At 34.9% G+C, this 21,320-nt stretch overlaps 1 protein-coding gene across 1 annotated transcript in view; it reads left to right on the top strand.

Annotated features, from left to right (window-relative positions):
* CHM (CHM Rab escort protein) overlaps positions 1-21,320 on the top strand; it is a 260,707-nt gene that overhangs the window by 60,435 nt on the left and 178,952 nt on the right. The window contains exons 3-4 of the mRNA XM_043570858.1: positions 5,224-5,296; positions 8,057-8,181. Coding sequence (XP_043426793.1) covers positions 5,224-5,296; positions 8,057-8,181 — 198 coding nt within the window. The remainder of the gene's footprint in view (positions 1-5,223; positions 5,297-8,056; positions 8,182-21,320) is intronic.

The raw sequence follows: 21,320 nt of genomic DNA, 5'->3' as shown, positions 1-21,320 counted from the left end.
TAGAGTAGATGTAGTCATGAAATTATTTTCCCATTTTTGTTATCCAGATGAATTAGAGAAGCAAAAATTAGACTTAATTCCATGTAATGTCTGTAAACAGATCTCATTGCCTTTACTTACAGTAAGTCAGATCCCAGGATTTGTATTATATGCTTATGTTTATAATTTTAAATATTCCAATTTTGTAGATTATAGAAGACAATATTTATAGTGGAAAGAGTATAGATTTTGGGGCCTGATATGCCCTGGGCTTAAATCCAGGCCATTTCTTAGCTGAGTGAGTTAAGATACTCAACTTCTTGGTTGTTTTTTTCTAATTTTACGATAGTGATAATTATAGCACCAATCTCTCAGGATTCTTGTGAACATTAAGTGATAGTGACTAGAAAATGACAAGCTCCATAATACATATTATTCTATTTTTCTCCTTTCCCTTAACATGAATTAAGGCAGCATTTCTCAAAATATGTTTGTTGAACCCTAATCCCTCTAAATGATTTTTCAAAAAAAAAAAAAGCTCATATATCAACTAATTTTTTCCCTCTTGGTGAGAACAGACATTAACATATTTAACAGTACCAAGAAGCTCTATCTTAAATCATTTTTTTTGGTAGTTTAATTTTTTAGAACCCAGCATTTTCCAACTTTATTTTGTCATTGTATCATTTTATTTTCTTGGAACACCTATTCATAGATTATGTTATTAATGGGGTACATTTTGGAAAAGGTGAATTTAGTAATCAGGTCCAGGTGCTATTTTTTTATGTTTGAGTATAGTTGACACACAATGTTACATTAGTTTCAGGTATACAACTTTGTGATTTGACAAGTTTATACATTATGCTATGTTTTTCCCAAGTATGTGATATCTAAGTATTTGGCTTCATTGAACCACAGGTACATTATAATATCCTGTGGAGTAAATAATGCTACCCAGTTTAGAATTTTGGGATTATGTTGCAATGGATAGGATTAGGCTTTAGGAAAACTGAGTTTTTTTTTTTTAATTTTTTTGTAATATTTATTTCTTTTTGAGAGAGAGAGAAAGAGAGCACGAGCAGGGAAGGGGCAGAGAGAGAGGGAAACGCAGAATCCGAAGCAGGCTCCACAGAGTCCAACGCGGGGCTCGAACTCATTAACTATGAGATCATGACCTAAGCGAAAGTTGGAGGCTTAACCGACTGAGTCACCCAGGCACCCCTAGGAGAAATGAGTTTTAATCACAGTTCTGCCAATGGTAGCTGTGTAGCCCTAAGCTAGTGACTGAATGTCTACATAGACAAGTCTTAGTATCCTTATCTGTAAAATGATACCTTATCTGCCTCACAAGATTGTTGGAAAAACCCATGAAAAAATAGTTGTGAAAATAATTTTGAAAATTAAAAATGCTGTCTGTGGAAGGGGTGGTATTACTAACAAGGAAATGGAATTATAGGAACAGTGAATATTAGAATAGGGGAGACCTAGAGGTTGATCTGTGCTGCTTCCCTTTTCAACTCCTGTATTTTTAATAATTAAAACAATTTGTAGGTGAATGTGCCTGAATGTCTGTAGCTCTGTCTTTTGTCAATGTCTTGTACTTGCTTACAGAAGGCATTTCCCACTATGGGATGTAGTTTAGCATCATGTCACTATGGGTGTTACTGAATATTCAATACTGAGTTATAATTATGCACAATGGAAAAGAAGATTCTTAGGATTTAATAGGCTCTAATAATTTATTACAGTTTTGAGATGTGGAAAGGTTGAAAAATTGTACCGTGAGCATATTGTTACTACCTAGATTCTGCCATTAAATTTTTGCTGTATTTGCTTTATTACATAACCACCCATGTATTCATTTTTCTATTATTTCATCTTATTCTTTGTATGTTGTACACAATCTAGTACCTTCACTCTGGAACACATCAGCATGCATATTATTAACTAGAGTTCAGTATTTATTTATGGTTCTTTTTTCAGGATAAAATTACATGCAATGAAATGCACAGATCTTACGTGTACCATTTAATAATGGGAAATGCATACACTTGTGTAATAACTACCATCCTAATCGAGATAAATAATGTCATTACTCTAGAAAGTTATCTCATGTCCTATCCAAGTCAAGTCCTGCCCTTACTCCCACTCTGAAAGGCAATCTCTCTTGGGATATTTTTTACTATAGATTAATGTGTTCTAGGATGTCATATCATTGGAATCATGAAGAATGTACTCTTTTTGGGTAAAAGCTTTTTTTTCAGTTAGCATACCTTTTGAAATTCATCTGTGTTGTTACCAGTAGTTTATTCATTTTCATTGATGAATAGTATCAATCCTGTAGATACACCTCAGCTTACTTATCCATTCTCCTACTGGTGGGTATTTGAATTCCCACCAGTTTGGAGCTCTTGAGTGATAAAGCTACTATGAAAAAGCTTGTACAAGTATTTTGTGAACACACACTTTTCTGGTTTGTAAATACCTAGGAATGTAATTACTGGGTCATAGTGTAGATATATGTTTAGTTTTTTCAGAGACTGCCAAGCAGTTTTGCAGTGTTTGTACCATTTTACATTCCCACCAAAATGTATGAGCATTCTGGCTCATTGGTGAATACACCAATATCTGGTATCGTCAGCCTTTTTAATTTTAACTGTTCTGGTGGATGTGTAGTGGTATCCCATTATGTTCATTTTTAATGCTTGTTTTAATGTGTACTTCTCTCCCATCCAAGTACTAACCTGGCCTGACCCTGCTCAGCTTCTGAGATCACATGAAATCGGGCACATTCAGGGTAGTATGGCCATAGACTAATGTGTACTGGTTTAATGACTAATGATGTTGAGTACCTTTTTATGTGCTCATGAGCCACATCTATCTTCCTTTGTGAAATGTCTGTTCAAACCCTTTGCCCATTTTAAAATTTGAATATTTGTCATATTATTAAGTTGAAGGAAATCTTTACATATCCTAGATACCAGTCCTTTGTCAGATGTGTTTTAGGAATATTTTCAACTAGTTTGTGCCTAACCCATTCAGTTTTTAAAAATGTTTTTTTAATTTATTTATTTGTTTATTTATTTTTTCATTCATTTGTTTATTTATTTAGCCAGGGAGGGGCAGAGAGAGAGAGAGAGAGAGGGAGGGAGAGAATCCCAAGCAGGCTCCACAGTGTCAGTGCAGAGCTGGATGTGGGGCTCAATCTCATGAACCATGAGATCATGACCTGAGCCGGAATCAAGAGTCAGACACTCAGCCAGCTGAGCCACTCTAGCGTCCCAGAGCATCTTATTTATGACCTTGTGGTGACTTAAAAGAAATCTAAATATCTCAACAAGAAATAAAGACAGTTGTGGTTTTTTTTTAAACACCCAGGATATTTTCTAGTTTTGTTGAATGTTATATTTAGAGGATGGGAAGGGATGGTGGAAGTATGTTATTCTCAGACAAGGGGAAAGAGAGTATACATTTCTTTTGGAAAGACCACTAATTCTAATACCCCCTCTCTCTTTACTCTTCCCTCTTCTCTATACTGGCTGTTGCCCACCTTCTCCTTCCGCCGTTCTCTCTGACCCAACGGATTACAGTTTCCAGGTTTCCTGATTCCAGTATGTTAATAAGGGTGGCCATCTAGAATTGTTACTATAGCTGAAATTCTATCTAAATTTTAAAGCCCACTAAAGATTCTTTTTTTTTAATGTTTATTTATTTTTGAGAGATACAGAGTGTGAGTAGGGGAGGGACAGAGAGAGGGAGACACAGAATCTGAGGCAGGCTCCAGTCTCCTAGCTGTCAGCACACAGCCTGACGTGGGGCTCAAACTCCGGGACCATGAGATCATGAACTGAGCAGAAGTTGGATGCTTAACTGACTGAGCCACCCAGGTGTCCCAAAGCCCACTAGAGATTCTGGATGGTATATGAATTTGCATTATCTCTGAGAGAACTATCGTATTATAAGTAAAGTACTGATCTGTATTACTAGATACGCTTTCACAGATGTTTGATTTAACCATTTTCTGTGTTAGAGCAAAAAAGTGATTAGTGGTAGAATACTTGAACCTAAAGTCTGACTGTTCTGAAGGCCTATGTCAACATTTAGTTGAGGAGAAAATACATCAGAATATTGAGGGAATCTCCAGTAGCATTATGGATGAGTAATTTTGGATATTACATTAAAGGTTTTAGTTGTTGTTTCATATTAAAAAGAGCTTTTATAGATTTTTATTTTGTTAGAGAAAGATTCAGAGAAGCAAAATTGAAATAAAAGACAAAACAAAACCAAGAATGTGTCCCACCCCACAACCAGAGTGGATATTGTAGGTGGGACTAAGTGTACTTTGGGTCTCATCATACAAAGAATCAGTAAACACGAAGAGTTTTTCAAGAACTGGGAAGCCTAGTATGTAGTTCAGAATTAAAGAGTTCTTTCTGGTTGCTACACTGGTAACCTTCCTTCCTATTGGTTCCTTCCTACTTAAGGAAGTTAATCAAATGTCCAGTGTCTGCAAGGTTTACCTGATCTTAATTAGAAGACTTCTGGGTTCTCTAAAACAGAATGACGATCTTCAAAGGACTGTGGAATGAAGAATTAATAGTTCACTCAGTTATCAATGGGAATACTGTTCTTACTTTACTTATCACAAAAGTCTTGATGTGAATAACTGTGTCCAGGATCTACTTTTATTTTTGGCCCTGAAGGCTGAGAATAACACAGGACCACTAGATCTAGAGTAGCCAGTTGTGTGTGTGTGTGTGTGTGTGTGTGTGTGTGTGTGTGTGTGTGTGTTGGCATGGGTTATGGGTTTGGTAGTGGTGGTGACAGTGGACATTTAATTGTTTATAGAAAACTTAGCAGTTTTTTCCACTGGCTTTCCTTGAGATCTACCAAGGTTTTTCTCTCTAGCCAGTTTTTTAAAACCAAGGAGTCAAATTTGTTCATGTTCCCTGCTCAATGCCCATATTAAGCTGTTCACAATCCCTGATCAGTGGCATTTGATTAGTGGAGAAATCTCTGAGGAGGCCAAAGAGATTTTTTAACTCCTTATACAATGAAAAGTTACCTCTGGGATCTGAGTGGCCCACTTGTATTTCAGCCTGGTATTTCAAACATCCCAATTAGGTTTTGAACTCTGAGGTAGCAATATTGAAATGATTTGAAGGGTTCAGGGTGGTTTGCTGATGGAATTCAATGACTTGATTTTTATACCCTTTTCTTTACTCTTATTTTTTCTTGTTACAGAAGAAGCTACTATGGAGGAAACTGGGCCAGTTTTAGCTTTTCAGGACTATTGTCCTGGCTAAAGGAATACCAGGTAAACTTAGTTGATTTTTAATCTACTATGTTGTATTTTGTATCACACAATAACCCTACATTGAAGAAAACCCTAAGCTTCTGTACAATAGACTGATGTCACATTTTTATTTATTTAACAAAAATTATGCAGTCTTTTTAGCTAATATTCTTCCAATGCCTTCAAAATATAGTTATCACTTTTTAAATATACAGTACATAGATAAGTTGGCAGAAGAGTACATCATATATATTTGATACCATTTTTCTCATTATATACCCAAATATAAGACAAGATTTTTTTCTCTAAAATAGTCTTTCAGAAAAATATTCCAGTTGTTCATAAAGTCTCACATATTACTAGTTGTTCTTTCAGTCAGTATATGTTGGAAAAAAAACCCAACTATTTGGGGAAGATGCATTAATTTTAAATGATCTGTGTCATTGGTGGTTTTACATATTTATAGAAGTCATCTGACAGAATCAGTAAAAACAAAAAGCAAGGAAAGAAGTTTAATGTATATTTAGTAGTTTTTATTCTAAGGTAGGATCTTGCTACTACAACTGTTGGATATCATTGTAAAGAAGTTTTTGTAGAGGACATTTACAGCATAGTAATATGGGAGTTGGTTATGTCATGGAGTTTTATGGAATTTTATGACAGATTTAAAAAACTATCCTAATTTTATGTGAACAGTACATGTGGCTTGAAATGAATTTCCTACTGAGAGTAATTCCATCATACATGGAATCAGAAACTGCTGTATCTCAAAAGAATTTAGACAGTTGGGAAAGGTGGATGATATATCCTAGAAAATTGTATTCAGTTAGCTAAAAATCATATAGCTAAGACTTATTAAGCACTTAACATGTGCCAAGCACCACACTAAGCATTGTAGTTGTACTGATTAATTTATGATACAACACTTAAAAAGTGCTTCTGGTGATGACAAAGACACTGATGTTGAAGATGCAGTGAAGATTCAGTTTGAATAATATCATTGCATGAAATAAGAGTTTGGAGAAACAACCGATATTTTTAAAGTAATATTGCATGTAATACAAACTGTATAAATCAAGAAAGTAAATGTTACAAGTAGACATTTAACTGTTTTATTTTTGTGCCTTAAATATTCATATATTTGTGTTGATCAGAAACCCTATTTTGAACCTTATTCTTATTAGGAAGTATGTACAAATGTGGGTCATCTTATTTAGTATATTTAGCAATAATAGTACTTCCATGAAAAAATTTAGTCTAGATGCTCACAACAAAGACAACAAAAGTACCTCAGTTGTCTGAATGGAAAATATCTAGTGAGTGAAGGGAATTTTATAAAATGAGTTTTGCTAATAGGTTAGATTTATTAAAATAAAAATATTTTTGTAGACATTTCTTTTATTTTGGTGCTCAGCATCTTGACTCTCTCACCATATCCTTTCCTTCTTTGCTCTTTGTCCCCTGCTCCACTGTCTTTTCTTCAGACTGGTAACCCCTATGTCTACACATTCAGAGTTCTATGTTTTACCTCCTCTCTACCTATATTGGGATTTTAACACTAATAATAACAGTTATAATAAAAAATGTCTACCCTACTTTTCTTCAGTTTAAAATGTTAAATTCAGGACAAAAATATCTTTTAAGATAATTATTATCCTACTTTATGAAATCTGTTAAGTTTAGAAATTTTCTGAGTTGAATTTACTTCAAGGATATTATAGTTATATTTCACTACTAGTTCTTTGAGAATATATAATACATTAAAAAAATTTCTCTGACAAGGTATGTGCCAAATAGTTTAAAATTTTAAACAGGTTAAAAATTGATTCTTGACATTTGGAAAAGGCATATCTTGACATTTCCAAAAATCTTCTGTATTCAAATATTGCTGTACATACAATTTAGGTCCATAAAATGTAGTTAGGAATTATTGAAAATTTGTAGGGCCACTTCCAACCATTACAATTTACATACATTATTATACATTATTGTTTCTATTGTCTTTATGAATATAAAATATTTAGAGGGGGGCCTGGGTGGCCCAGTTGGTTAAGCATCCGACTCCTGCTCAGGTCCCAATCTCACATTTCGTGGGTTTGAGCCTCTGTGAGATATCAGCTCAGAGCCTGGAGCTTGCTTCAGATTTTGTGTCTCTCTCTCTCTGCCCCTCCCCCATTCATGCTCGGTCTCTCTCTCCCTTTCTCTCTCTCTCTCTCTCAAAAAAATGAATAAAAATTAAAAAAAATTAAAAATATATTTAGAGTCACTTATTATACAGATCTTAGTTATAGTGGGCTGAATACTTTTCAAAAATACTTTTGCATATAATCAAAATTTGACATGACTAGTGACTAACCTTCAAAGACCTAAAAGTAAGTAGAATGAAGTAATTGTGAGCCTGCTGTTTGGACAACAAAATGCAAAAACTTTATTATTAACAAGTAAAATGTACAACAGACATACTTGATTTTCAGCAGATAGAGGGTTAGTTGTTCTAGTTCTTAAACAATGTCAAAACAGGCACATCCAATGTCCAATAACTGCATCAAAATGTCAGATATCCTGATAGAAATCTGTAAACAAGAGCTAGGTTTTGATAGGATAGGTTTTTACACAATTTTCTTCTCCTTCCTTTGACATGGTACACTATGCTAGAGTCACTTCAGAATTTTGATGGGATCAAAGGGAAAGCATTAATTTAGAAAGATATACAGTTTTACAGAAAAGTAGACGATCGCATTGCTCAATTTAATTAAAATTTCTCATCTGTATTTTGTTTAGGAAAACAGTGACATTGTGAATGAAAATCCAGCATGGCAAGAGCACATTCTTGAAAATGAAGAAGCTATTGCTCTTAGCAGGAAGGACAAAACCATTCAACATGTGGAAGTATTTTGTTATGCCAGGTATGAAAAGTATTAATTTAGGGTAAACTGAGTTAATGACTTCTTAATTCACATGTATTCAAAAGAAGCCAACATATGACTGACATTGGTTGCTAAAAGTCGAATTGATATGATGGTTTCCCTTTTTTAAAATAGAACTTTCAGTTTTCTCTGCTTAGATGATGATTATGATAATAACATCCTACATTAATGACTTGTGTCTTACAACAGTCCTGTGCTGGGATAGAGCACATAGTACTAGTTGCAGCTTTTACAGAATCCCCAGTGTAGCTAAAAGAGATTCATTTAAGGTCACATGGCTTGAAAAAGGCCACACATAGGCTAGATAGTGGTAGAGCTCAAGTTTAAAACCCAGGATAATTTAATTCTACTCCAGTGTTCTTCTAACTCTTCTTAGATAATATTCAGTGTAGCGCGCCTGGGTGGCTCAGTCAGTTAAGCATCTGACTCTGATTTCAGCTCAGGTCATGCTATCACGATTTGTGAGATTGAGCCCCATGTTGGGCTCTGTGCCGAAAGCATGGAGCCTGCTTGGGATTCTTTGTCTCTTCTCTCTGCCCCTCCCCTGCTCATATGCATGTACTTTCTCTGTCTCTCTCTCTTTCAAAATAAATAAACTAAAATAAAAGGTAATATTTATCATAGCAAAATGGGAAATACACAGCACTATTCTTAGATAATACTTAGTGTAGCAAAATGGACAATTATAATTTTGAATTAAAAAAATCAGAATGACTGGTCATGACATTTGGAGACATTTTTGAAAATCAGGAGAGAATATTGGGAAGTCATATTTTAAGTGTCTCTTTCTAAGTGAGAATTCATTATTTTTTTTTAAGTTTTTATTTTCCAGTTTGTTAATATACACTATTATATGAGCTTCAAGTGTAAAATATAGTGATTCAGCAATTCTATATGTACATCACTGGGTGCTCATCATGACAAGGGCACTCCTTAATCCCTATCACCTATTTAACCCATCCTTGCACACACCTCTCTTCTGGTAACCAACCATCAGTTCTCTATAGTTAAGACTCTGTTTCTTGGTTTGTCTAATTTTTTTCCCTTTGCTCATTTGCTTTTTTTTTTTTTTCTTAAATTCCACATATGAGTGAAATCATGATGGTATTTTGTCTATCTCTCACTGACTTATTTTGCTTAACATTTTAATCTTTAGCTCCATCCATGTCATTGGAGAGGGCAAGATTTCATATTTTTTTTATGTCTGAATAATATTCCTTGTATATATCAGTTGATGGACACTTGGGCCATTTCCATGTATTGACTATGGTAAATGATGCTGCTATAACCATAGGGGTGTATGTATTTATTTGAATTATGGTTTTTGTGTTCTTTGGGTAAATACCAATAGTGCTATTGCTGGATCATAGGGTAGGTCTTTTTTTTTTCTTTTTCTATTAAGTTTTTAAAAATAATTTATTTTTTAATTTATATCCAAGTTAGTTAGCATATAGTGCAACAATAATTTCAGGAGTAGATTCCTTAATGCCCCTTACCCATTTAACCCACCCCTCCTCCCTCAACCTCTCCAGCAACCCTCTGTTTGTTCTCTGTATTTAAGAGTCTCTTATGTTTTGTCCCCATTTTTATATTTTTTTGCTTCCTTTCCCTTATGTTCATCTGTTTCATATCTTAAAGTCCTCATATGAGTGAAGTCATATGATATCTGTCTAATTTCGCTTAGCATAATACCCTCTAGTTCCATCCACGTAGTTACAAATGTCAAGATTTCATTCTTTTTGATTGCTGAGTAATACTCCATTGTGTGTGTGTGTGTGTGTGTGTGTGTGTGTGTGTGTGTGTGTACATTTTATTTATCCACATTTTCTTTATCCACTCATCCATTGATGGACATTTGGGCTCTTTCCATACTTTGGCCATTGTTGATAGTGCTGCTGTAAACATTGGGATACATGTGCCCTTCTGAAACAGCATACCTGTATCCCTTGGATAAATACCTAGTAGTGCAATTGCTGGGTTATAGGGTGGTTCTATTTTAATTTTTTGAGGTACCTTCATACTGTTTTCCAGAGTGGCTGCACCAGTTTGCATTCCCACCAGCAGTGCAAAAGAGATCCTCTTTCTCCGCATCGTCGCCAACATCTGTTGTTGCTTGAGTTGTTAATGTTAGCCATTCTGACTGGAGTAAGGTGGTATTTCATTGTGGTTTTAATTTGTATTTCCCTGATGATGAGTGATGTTGAGCATTTTTTCATGTGTTTGTTGGCCACTTGGATGTCTTCGTTGGAGAAGTGTCTATTCATGTCTTTTGCCTATTTCTTCACTGGATTTGGTTTTTGGGTGTTGAGTTGGATAAGTTTATAGATTTTGGATACTAACCCTTTATCTGATATGTCATTTGCAAATATCTTCTCTCATTCCATCGGTTGCCTTTTAGTTTTGCTGATGGTTTCCTTCACTGGGCAGAAGCTTTTTATTTTGATGAGGTCCCAGTAGTTCATTTTTGTATTTGTTTCCTTTGCCTCTGGAGACATGTTGAGTAAAAAGTTGCTGTGGCCTAGGTCAAAGAGTTTTTTGCCTGCTTTCTCCTTGAGGAATTTAATGGCTTCCTGTCTTACTTTTAGGTCTTTCATCCATTTTGAGTTTATTTTTGTGTATGGTGTAAGAAAGTGGTCCAGGTTCATTCTTCTGCATGTCACTGTCCAGTTTTCCCAGCACCATTTGCTGAAGAGACTCTCTTTATTCCACTGAATATTCATTCCTGCTTTGTCAAAGATTAGCTGGCCATACGTTTGTGGGTCTATTTCTGGGTTCTCTATTCTGTTCCACTAATCTGATTGCGTATTTTTGTGCCAGTACCATAATGTCTTTTTTTTTTTTTTAATATGAAATTTATTGTCAAATTGGTTTCCACACAACACCCAGTGCTCATCCCAATAGGTGCCCCCTCAATGCCCATCACCCACTTTCCCCTCCCTCCCACCCCCCATCAACCCTCAGTTTATTCTCAGTTTTAAGAGTCTCTTATGTTTTGGCTCCCTCCCTCTCTAGCCTTTTTTTTTTTTCCATCCCCTCCCCCCATGGTCTTCTGTTAAGTTTCTCAGGATCCACATAAGAATTAAAACATATGGTGTCTCTTTCTCTGTATGACTTATTTCACTCAGCATAACACTCTCCAGTTCCATCCATGTTGCTACAAAAGGCCAGATTGCATTCTTTCTCATTGCCACGTAGTATTCCATTGTGTATGTAAACCACAACTTCTTTATCCATTCATCAGTTGATGGACATTTAGGCTCTTTCCATAATTTGGCTATTGCTGAAAGAGCTGCTATAAACATTGGGGTAAAAGTGCCCCTATGCATCAGCACTCCTGTATCCCTTGGGTAAATTCCTAGCAGTGCTATTGCTGGGTCATAGGATAGATCTATTTTTAATTTTTTGAGGAACCTCCACACTGTTTTCCAGAGCGGCTGCACCAATTTGCATTCCCACCAACAGTGCAAGAGGGTTTCCGTTTCTCCACCTCCTCTCCAGTATCTATAGTCTCCTGATTTGTTCATTGTAGCCACTCTGACTGGTGTGAGGTGAATTACCATACTGTCTTGATGACTACAGCTTTTTTTTTTTTTTGGTTGATTTTTTTTTTTGTTTTTGATTTAACTTTATTTTTTATTTTTTAAAATTTACATCCAAATTAGTATATAGTGAAGCAATGATTTCAGTAGATTCCTTAATGCCCCTTACCCATTTAGCCCATCCCCTCTCCCACAGTCCCTCCAGCAACCCTCAGTTTGTTCTCCATATTTATGAGTCTCTTTTGTTTTGTCCCCCTGCCTGTTTTTATATTATTTTTGTTTCCCCTCACTTATGTTCATCTTTTTTGTCTCCTAAAGTCCTCCTATGAGTGAAGTCATATGATTTTTGTCTTTCTCTGACTAATTTCACTTAGCATAATAGCCTCCAGTTCCCTCCACGTAGTTGCAAATGGCAACATTTCAGTCTTTTTGATTGCTGAGTAATACTCCATTGTGTGTGTGTATGTGTATATACGTATATATGTATACATACATGTATACATATATACGTATATACACACACATATATATGCATATATATGCATATATATATGCATATATATATGCATATATATGTGTATGTGCATATATATGTATGCATATATATGCATACATATATATATATATATATATATATATATATACACCTCGTTTTCTTTATCCATTCATCCATTGATGGACATTTGCACTCTTTCCGATGATTACAGCTTTGTATTTAATACATCTTGAAGTCCAGGATTGTGATGCCTCCAGCTTCGGTTTTCTTTTTTCAGGATTGCTTTGGCTATTTGGGGTCTTTTTTTGGTTCCATATAAATTTTAGGATTGTTTGTTCTAGCTCTGTGAAGAATGATGGTGTTATTTTGTTTTTTTTTTTTTTAATTTTTTTTTTTTCAACGTTTATTTATTTTTGGGACAGAGAGAGACAGAGCATGAACGGGGGAGGGGCAGAGAGAGAGGGAGACACAGAATCCGAAACAGGCTCCAGGCTCTGAGCCATCAGCCCAGAGCCTGACGCGGGGCTCGAACTCACGAACCGCGAGATCGTGACCTGGCTGAAGTCGGACGCTTAACCGACTGCGCCACCCAGGCGCCCCTGATGGTGTTATTTTGATAAGGATTGCTCTTTTACTCATTTTGTAATTTGATTGGCTTTTTCTTGTGGGTTTTTGAGAGTTCTCTATATGTTTTATATATGTGTCCTTTGTTAGGTATGTAGTTTGCAAATATTTCTCCCATATCTTAGCCTGTCTTTCATTCTCTTTAAGCAGGGTATTTTGCAGGTGAAATGTTTTAAATTTTGATGAGGTTCAGTTTATCACTTTTTTCTTTGGTATAGATCCCGAAGATTTTCTCATATTTTTTTTTTTTAATTTATAGTTTTATGTTTTACATTTAAGTCCATAATATACTTTGATATACTTTGAGTTAATTTTTGTATAGGTTTGAGGTTTAGGTCAATGTTAATTTTTTTGTTTTACATATGGTTATCCAGTTGTGCCATTTGTTGTAAAGGCTGTTTTTCCTCCAGTGAATTAATGTGCATATTTGTCAAAAATCAGTGGGCTGTACTTGGATGAGTCTATTTGTGGATTTTATGTTCTATTCCATTGACTTGTACGTCTTTTCTCACACCAGTACCCCATTGTCTTGATTACTGCAGCTACATATTAGGACTTAAAATCAGGTAGAATAATTCCTCCAAATTTTATTCTTTTTTGTCAAGATGGTTTTAGCTATTCCAGAGTTTGAGCCTTTCCGTGTAAATGATTTGAGAAGCTTTTCTAAGTCTAGAAAATGTTGGAATTTTTTTGGAATTGCATAGCATTAATGCTAAATCAGCTTGGGGCATTGATACCTTTTTATTTTGAGTTTTCTATTTCATTGACAAGTTTTGTCTCTCCAGTTATGTAGGTCAACTTTGATTTCTTTCTACAGAATTGTGTAATTGTCACAATCTCAATTCTGTGTATGTTTTGTTACTTGTATACCTAAGTATTTACTTGTCTGTGGGGCAATTATAAATGGAATTGTCTTTTTAATGTTGGCTTTCATATGTTCATTATTGGTATTTAGAAATGCAGTTGGTTTTTATGCATTGATTTGAATCCTGAAATCTTGCTGAATTCACTTAGTAGTTCTGGGGATTTTTTTTTAGAGATCCCTTGGGATTTTTATATATATAGTCATGTCTTCTACAAAAAGGAACAGTTTTATGTCTTCCTCTTCATTGGCTTTTTTAAAGAGTCTATTTCCTATTGGGAGTCATGTGTTTTTTTGTACAGAGCCACATGCCTCAGGTTAATTGTGTTTTCTACTTATCCTTAGCCTCACTTAAGTGAGCATTTTTTTTTCAGAAAGGAGGTTATAACTTCCTGATGGCTTTGTAATTTTATCCTAATGGTGGTCAATCATTAGGATCTCTCACTTGCTAATTTTCTTGGTTTTGTACACTAGATGTGCACATCAAATCCACAATCTGATCAAATGACAGGTTATCAGAATTCCTACACTTTATTGGTCATTCATACCAAGATTTTATTATAGCTTGTTGCTTCAAACAAATAGAAGTCAAACTTCAGTCCTTGATACACTACATAATGTAGAATACTGTTTTCAGTATTTTGCTAAATTTCCAAAATATCATGTAACTACAGCTTTTTAATAATATGAATAATGACATATGACTTGTTTTCTGATTTTAGACCAGATGTGTTAGCTAATTTATAGAGATGATGTTATTAGTCCAAAATCTATGATTAGATCCTCACATATGCCGCTTGTTATTTCGTCAAGGGAGAATAGAATATATATCTCATGGCTATAAACAGTATTGTAGCCATAACCAGTTGTCTCTTGATTTTTAATTTTTGATTACAAAAAGACCAGGACAAGGATGCAAATAAATCAGTGCAAACTCATCACCACTGCTTGGAAAATACCTCAAAGTACATGGAAAGTCAGTAACCCCAGCCTCTGATATAAACATATAGGATACTGCATTATTTTTTGTTGTTGTTGAGTTTACTTGTTTTCAGAAGTAATTCTGAAGTGTTCAACCTTAAAGGTTTTAGTGATTTTTTGAACATTAAATTTAGTACTTTTGGTTATTGAAAAATTGGTCTAAATACTAAAATAGAAATTGTAGTGATAAACGTATTATCACAACGTTTGCCCACATATCACAGTTCATCAAGAACTATCCAGATTGTTTTGTTACATCAGAGATTTATTATCCTGAATGCTGCTTGAAATAAGTATGATAATATCCAGTTTGAGCCAAAAATACTTTTGCTATACATAGATTTTTTTTTCACTGAAGCAAATTTTGTAATTATGTAATTGGTTTATGGAAAAGAACTGAAAAAGAACTAGCATTTATTGGACATTGTCTATGTGGCAATTGCTATAACTTGGTGCTTTACATATCTTATTTCATTTCATTCAGTCTATAGTGTAGCCATGTGCATGAGATGTTGGTGTATATCACAGAAGAATAAACTGAAGCTCTGGGAGAGCTAGAGATAGCAGAGACAAGGTTTGAAGCCATGTCTGTCTAACTCAGAAGCTTGTTTTGTTTCCATTTTTTCATGTTGTATTTTGCACACAACATGAGAACCATTGCATCACGTGAATAAAGTATTTCCTTTGTGAAGACTAGTACCTAAAGAGGTGCATTTACTTCCTTACTTTACCAGAATACTATTTAGTAAAGTAGTAAATCTGTAATGAGGAATTAAAAATGCCTAACTCCCAGTGTTACAAAGTAAGGGGTGAATCCAGTCCTTTAGTTGTGACTGTAGTTTATACACCATGGGTTGTTTTTGTAGTTTACATGAGGGAGTAAAAGCAGCCACTGTTTCTTATTTTAAATATTCAACAGGATGAAAAGGCACAAGACAGGAATCCCCACCTTAGTTACACAAATCCAAAGAATTCTTAGATAAAGGATTGTTGCCTGTTAATTGCATAATGCCATGTAATTTCTTTAGCAAGAAGAGATTTTATCATTCTGAGGTATTGACAGTAACTTGTATTTTTCTGCCCTGGTTTTTGTTTTATTTTGCTTGTTTGTTTTTGTTTTCAAATATTGAACATTTTTTCTCCTTTTCTGGCATGATAATGTTAAAGCAGGATGAAAACATTCCTCTTAGATTTTCAAATGAACCAGCTCTCAAGTTGGTAACAAAATAAAGATACTACTTTAACATTAATCTAAAATTCTCCTTTTATTAGTTTGGATTCTAAAATTTTAACTTAAAAATTATATAAGTAACATGAGTTTCCTGGCAAAAATTGAGTAATCTCAATAAGGAAAAAGAATAAATTTTAAAAATGAAAAATCACCTGTAATACAATTTAGAGGAAGCTGTTTTTTATTACTGTGTATGAATAAGTTTGATTTAGGCTGCAAGTGACACAGTGCCCAACTAAAAGTGGTTTAAACATGTAGAAGAATAAGTAAGTGGGGAGGTGAGGAGGTGGGTTGGTCAGTAGGGTTGGTCATTGCAGAAATTGCAGAATTTGTTGAGCATTTTTTAAAGTTTTTATTTAAATTCCAATTACTTAACTAGAGAAAACAAAGGGATGGTTACCTGAGGGAAGGTGAGTGGCAGAGGTGGTGGGTGACAGGGTGGGGGTGGGGGTGGGGGTGTGAGGGGGGGGTTGTTAAATAGGTGATGGGGATTGAGGAATGCATTTGTGATGAGCACCAGGTGGTGTATGGAAGTGCTGAAGTACTATATTGTACCCCTGAAACTAATATTATACTCTGTTAACTGGAATTTAAATAAAAACTTTAAAATCCGTTCCAGTTAGGAGTACCTGGGTGGCTCAGTTGTTTGAGCATTGCACTCTTGATTTCAGCTCAGGTCATGACCTCACCATCGTGGGATAGAGCCCTGTGTCGGACTCTGTGCTGAGCGTGGAGCCTGCTTTGGATTCTCTCTCTCTCTTTCTATCTCTTTCCCTCTCTCTCCCCCTCCCTTCCTCTCTCCCTCCCTCCCTCCCTGTCTTCCTCTCTGCCTCCCTCCCCTGCTCTTGTGCACTCACGCTGTGTCTCAAAAAAAAAAAATTCCAGTTGATATACAGTGTAATATTGGTTTCAGGTGTACAGTAGAGTGATTCAACAATTCTATACAATATTCAGTGCTGTCATGATAAGTGTGTTCATTGCTCCCTATCACCTATTTGACCTGTCCTGCCACCCACCTCCCAGCTTGGTAACCATCTAAAACTGTTTATTGGTTTGTCTCTCTTTTTTCTTTTCACTTGCTCATTTATTTTGTTTTTTTAAATTCCACATATGAGTTAAATCATAAAGTATTTCTCTTTCTCTGACTTACTTATTTCGCTTAGCATTTTGGTCTCTACCTCCATCCATGTTGTTGCAAATGGCAAGATATCATTCTTTTTTTGAGGCTGAATAATATTCCATTATAGATCTACATCACATCTTCTTTATCCATTCATCTATCCATGGACCCATGGGCTGCTTCCATAATTTGGCTATTATAAATAATGCTGGTAACAAACTGAGGATTGATGGGGTTGGGAGGGATGGGAAGGTGGGTGATGGGTATTGAGGAGGGCACCTTTTGGGATGAGCACTGGGTGTTGTATGGAAACCAATTTGACAATAAATTTCATATATTGAAAAAAAATAATGCTGGTATAAACATAGAGGTGCATGTATCCTTTTGATTTAGTGTTTTTGTATTTTTGGGTAAATACTCAGCAGTACCATTCTTGGAGTGTAATGTAGTTCTATTTTTAACATTTTGATGAGTCTCCATCCTGTTTGCCACAGTGGCTGCACCAGTTTGCATTCCCACCAACAGTGCAGGAGGGTTTCTTTTTCTGCATGTCCTTGCCAGCATTTGTTTTTGGTGTTTTTGGTTTCAGCCATTCTGAAAGGCATGAGGTGGTATCTCATTGTAGTTTTGATTTGCATTTCCCTGATTATGAGTGATGTTGAGTATGTTTTCATGTGTCTGTTAGCCATCTGTATGTCTTTGGAGAAATGTCTGTTCATGTCTTCTACCCATTTTTTAATTGGATTATTTGTTTTTGGGGTGTTGAGTTTTATAAGTTCTTTGTATATTTTGGATACTGAACATTTATTGGATATGCCATTTGCAAATATCTTCTCCCATTCTGTAGGTTGACTTTTAGTTTTGTTGTTTCTTTCTCTGTCAGAAGCTTTTTATTTTGATGTAGTACCTAAGTTTATTTTTGCTTTTGTTTCCCTTGCCTCTAGGAGACCTAGAAAAATGTTGCTTTGGCCAATATTGGAGAAGTTACTGCCTATGCTCTCTTCTAAGAGGATTTTTATGGTTTCTAGTCATGCAGTTAGGTCTTTCATCCATTTTGAATTTATTTTTGTGTATGATGGAAAAAGTGGTTCAGTTTTATTCTTTTGCATGTTGCTGTCTAGTTTTCCCAGCACCATTTGTTAAAGAGATTGTTTTTTTTCTCCACTGTAAATTCATTCATCCTTAGTTGAAGATTAATTGACCATATAATCGTGGGTTTGTTTCTGGACTTTCTATTCTGTTCCATTGACCTATGTGTCTATTTTTTTTGCCGGTACCATACTATTTTGAATACTACAGCATTGTAATATAACTTGAAGTTTGGAATTGTGATACTTCTAGTTTTGTTTTTCTTTTCAAGATTGCTTTGGCTATTTGAGCTCTTTTGTGCTTCCATACAGATTTTAGGACTGTTTGTTCTAGTTCTGTGAAAAATGCTGTTGCTCTTTATGGGGATTGCATTAGATCTATAGATTGATTTGGGTAGTACAGAATTTTTAATAATATTTGTTCTTTCAGACCATGAGCATGGAATGTCTTTGCATTTCTTTGCATCGTCTCAAATTTCTTTCATCATTGTTTTATAGTTTTCAGAGTACAGTTCTTTCACCTTATTGATTAAGTTCCTAGATATTTTATTGTTCTTGGTGCAATTGTAAATGGGATTGTTTTCTCAATTTCACTTTCTGCTGCTTCGTTATTATTATTTTTGCTTTATTATTGTAATGGAATGCGATAGATTTCTGTGCATTGATTTTGTATCGTGCAACTTAATTCATTTGTCAATTCTAGCAATAATTTGGTGAAGTCTTTAGTATTTTCTATGTATACTACTATGTCATTTGCAATTAGTGAAAGTTTTACTTCTGTCTTATCAATTTGAATGCCTTTTATTTCTTTTTATTTTCTTATTGCTGTGGCTAGAGCTTCCAGTACCATGCTGAATAAAAGTGGTGAGAATGGACTTCCTTGTCTTGTTCCTGATCTTACAGGAAAAGCTCTTAATTTTTCACCATTGAGTATGATGATCCTAGCTCTGGGTTTTTCATATAATACCTTTATCCTGTTGAGGTATGTTCCCTCTAGACTTACTTTGTTCAGGGTTTTTATTACGAATGGATGTTGTACTTTGTCAAATGTGTTTTTCATCATCTCTGAAAATTATCATATGTTTTTTTTCTTCCTCCTATTGATGTGATGATGTGTCATGTTAATTGTTTTGCAAATATTAAACTACCCTTGCATCACAGGAAAAAAACCCACTTGATTGTAGTGTATGATTTTTTAAATGTATTGTTGGATATGGTTTGCTATCAAGGATTTTTGCAACTATGTTTATCAGAGATGTTGACCTGAAGTTCTCTTTTTTTGTGGTGTTTTTATCTGGTTTTGGTATCAGGGTGATACTGTCCTCAAAGAGTGAATTTGGAAGTTTTACTTCCTCTTCTGTTTTTTAGAATACTTTCAGAAGAATAGGTGTTAACTCTTCTTTAAATGTTTGGTAGAATTCACCTGTGAAGCCATCTGGCCATGTACTTTTATTTGTTGTGAGTTTTTTGATTATTGATTGAATTTCATTGTGGTAATTGGTCTGGTCATATATTTTATTTCTTCTTCAGTTTTGGTAGGTTATATGTTTGTAGGAATTTTTCCACTGTAGATTTTTCAATTTGTTGGCATGTCATGATTTAGAATATTCTCTTACGGTTTGTATTTCTGTGGTATTGGTTGTTATATCTCCTCTCTCATTTGTAATTTTTACTAATTTGGGTCCTTTCTCTTTTCTTTTTGATAAGTCTGGCTAGAGGTTTATAAATTTTACTATTTTTTTCAAAGTATCTTCTACTGGTTCTTATTTGAGAGTTTTCTTTCATCTGGAGGTATACCTGTATTGCTATATACTTCCCTCTTAGAATTGCTTTTGCTGCATCACAAAGGTTTTGGACCATTGTGGCTTCATTTTCATTTGTTTCCATTTATTTATTTATTTATTTATTTATTTATTTTCTTTAATTTCCTGGTTGACCCATTTATTGTTTAGGAGCGTGTTGTTTAACCTCCAGATATTTGTGGTGTTTCAATTTTTTGTCTTTTGGTTAATTTCTAGTTTCATAGTGTTGTGGTCAGAAGGGGTACATGATACGACTTCAGTCTTTTTGAATTTGTTAAGATTTGTTTTGTGGCCTAATACGTGATCTGTTTCCGAGAATGTTTCCTGTGCACTTTAAAATAATGTGTAGGGACACCTGGGTGGCTCAGTCAGTTGAGTGTCCGACTCTTGATTTTCAGCTCAGGTCATGCCCTGTGTCATGGGATCAAACCCTGCATTGGGCTATGTGCTGAGTGTGGAGGCTGCTTGAGATTCTCTCTCTCCCTCTGCCCCTCTCTCTCTGATGGTGCTCTGTCTCTAAGATTAAATGAATGAATGTGTATTCTGCTGTTTTAAGATGGAATGTTATGAATATATCTGTATAATCCATTTGGTCTAGTGTGTCATTCAAAGCCATCATTTCCTTGTTGACTTTCTGTTTAGATAATCTGTCCATCAATGTAAGTGGCTTGTTAAAATCCCCTGCTAGTATTGTATTATCATCAATTAGTTTCTTTACAGTTGTTATTAACTGTTTTATTGTATTTGGGTGCTTTTTGTTGGGTGCAGAAACATTTAAAATTGTTATTATCCCTTTGTTAGATTATCTTTTTTATAATTATATGGTGTCCTTTGTCTCTTGTTGTAGTCTTTGCTTTAATGTCTGTCTTGTCCAATATAAATATTGCTATCCTGTCTTTCTTTTGACATTCATTTGCATGTTAAATGTTTCTCCATCCCCTCACTTTCAATGTGCATGTAAACGAGTCTTGTAGGCAGCATATGGATGGGTCTTATTTTTTTATCTAATATGTTACCCGATGTCTTTTGATTGCAGCATTTATTTCATTTACCTCCAAAGTGATTATTGATAGATATGTATTTATCGCCATTTTGTTACTTGTTTTGTGGTTGTTTTTGAAGGTTTTCTCACTAATTGAGCATCTTAATCACATCATAGCTTTGGCGTAGCTGCTCTACCCTTCTCTTAGCTTTCTGTATAGAGTTACAAAATGGTTGCCACAATTCTAAACAGGTTTTCATGCAGTAAAAAGATCTAATCATTGTGGGAAGGAGGAGAGTTTTTCTGACAAAAGTATTATTATTATTACACTACAGAGTCTTCATCAAGAGCCCCCAGTACACTCTGCTTTGTTTCATTGGCTAAAACTAGATA

This window comes from Prionailurus bengalensis, chromosome X (assembly GCF_016509475.1).
Source record: "Prionailurus bengalensis isolate Pbe53 chromosome X, Fcat_Pben_1.1_paternal_pri, whole genome shotgun sequence".
Lineage (NCBI taxonomy): Eukaryota > Metazoa > Chordata > Mammalia > Carnivora > Felidae > Prionailurus > Prionailurus bengalensis.
The sequence above is the reverse complement of the archived record's forward strand: the minus strand, read 5'-3'. Positions and strand labels throughout refer to the sequence as shown.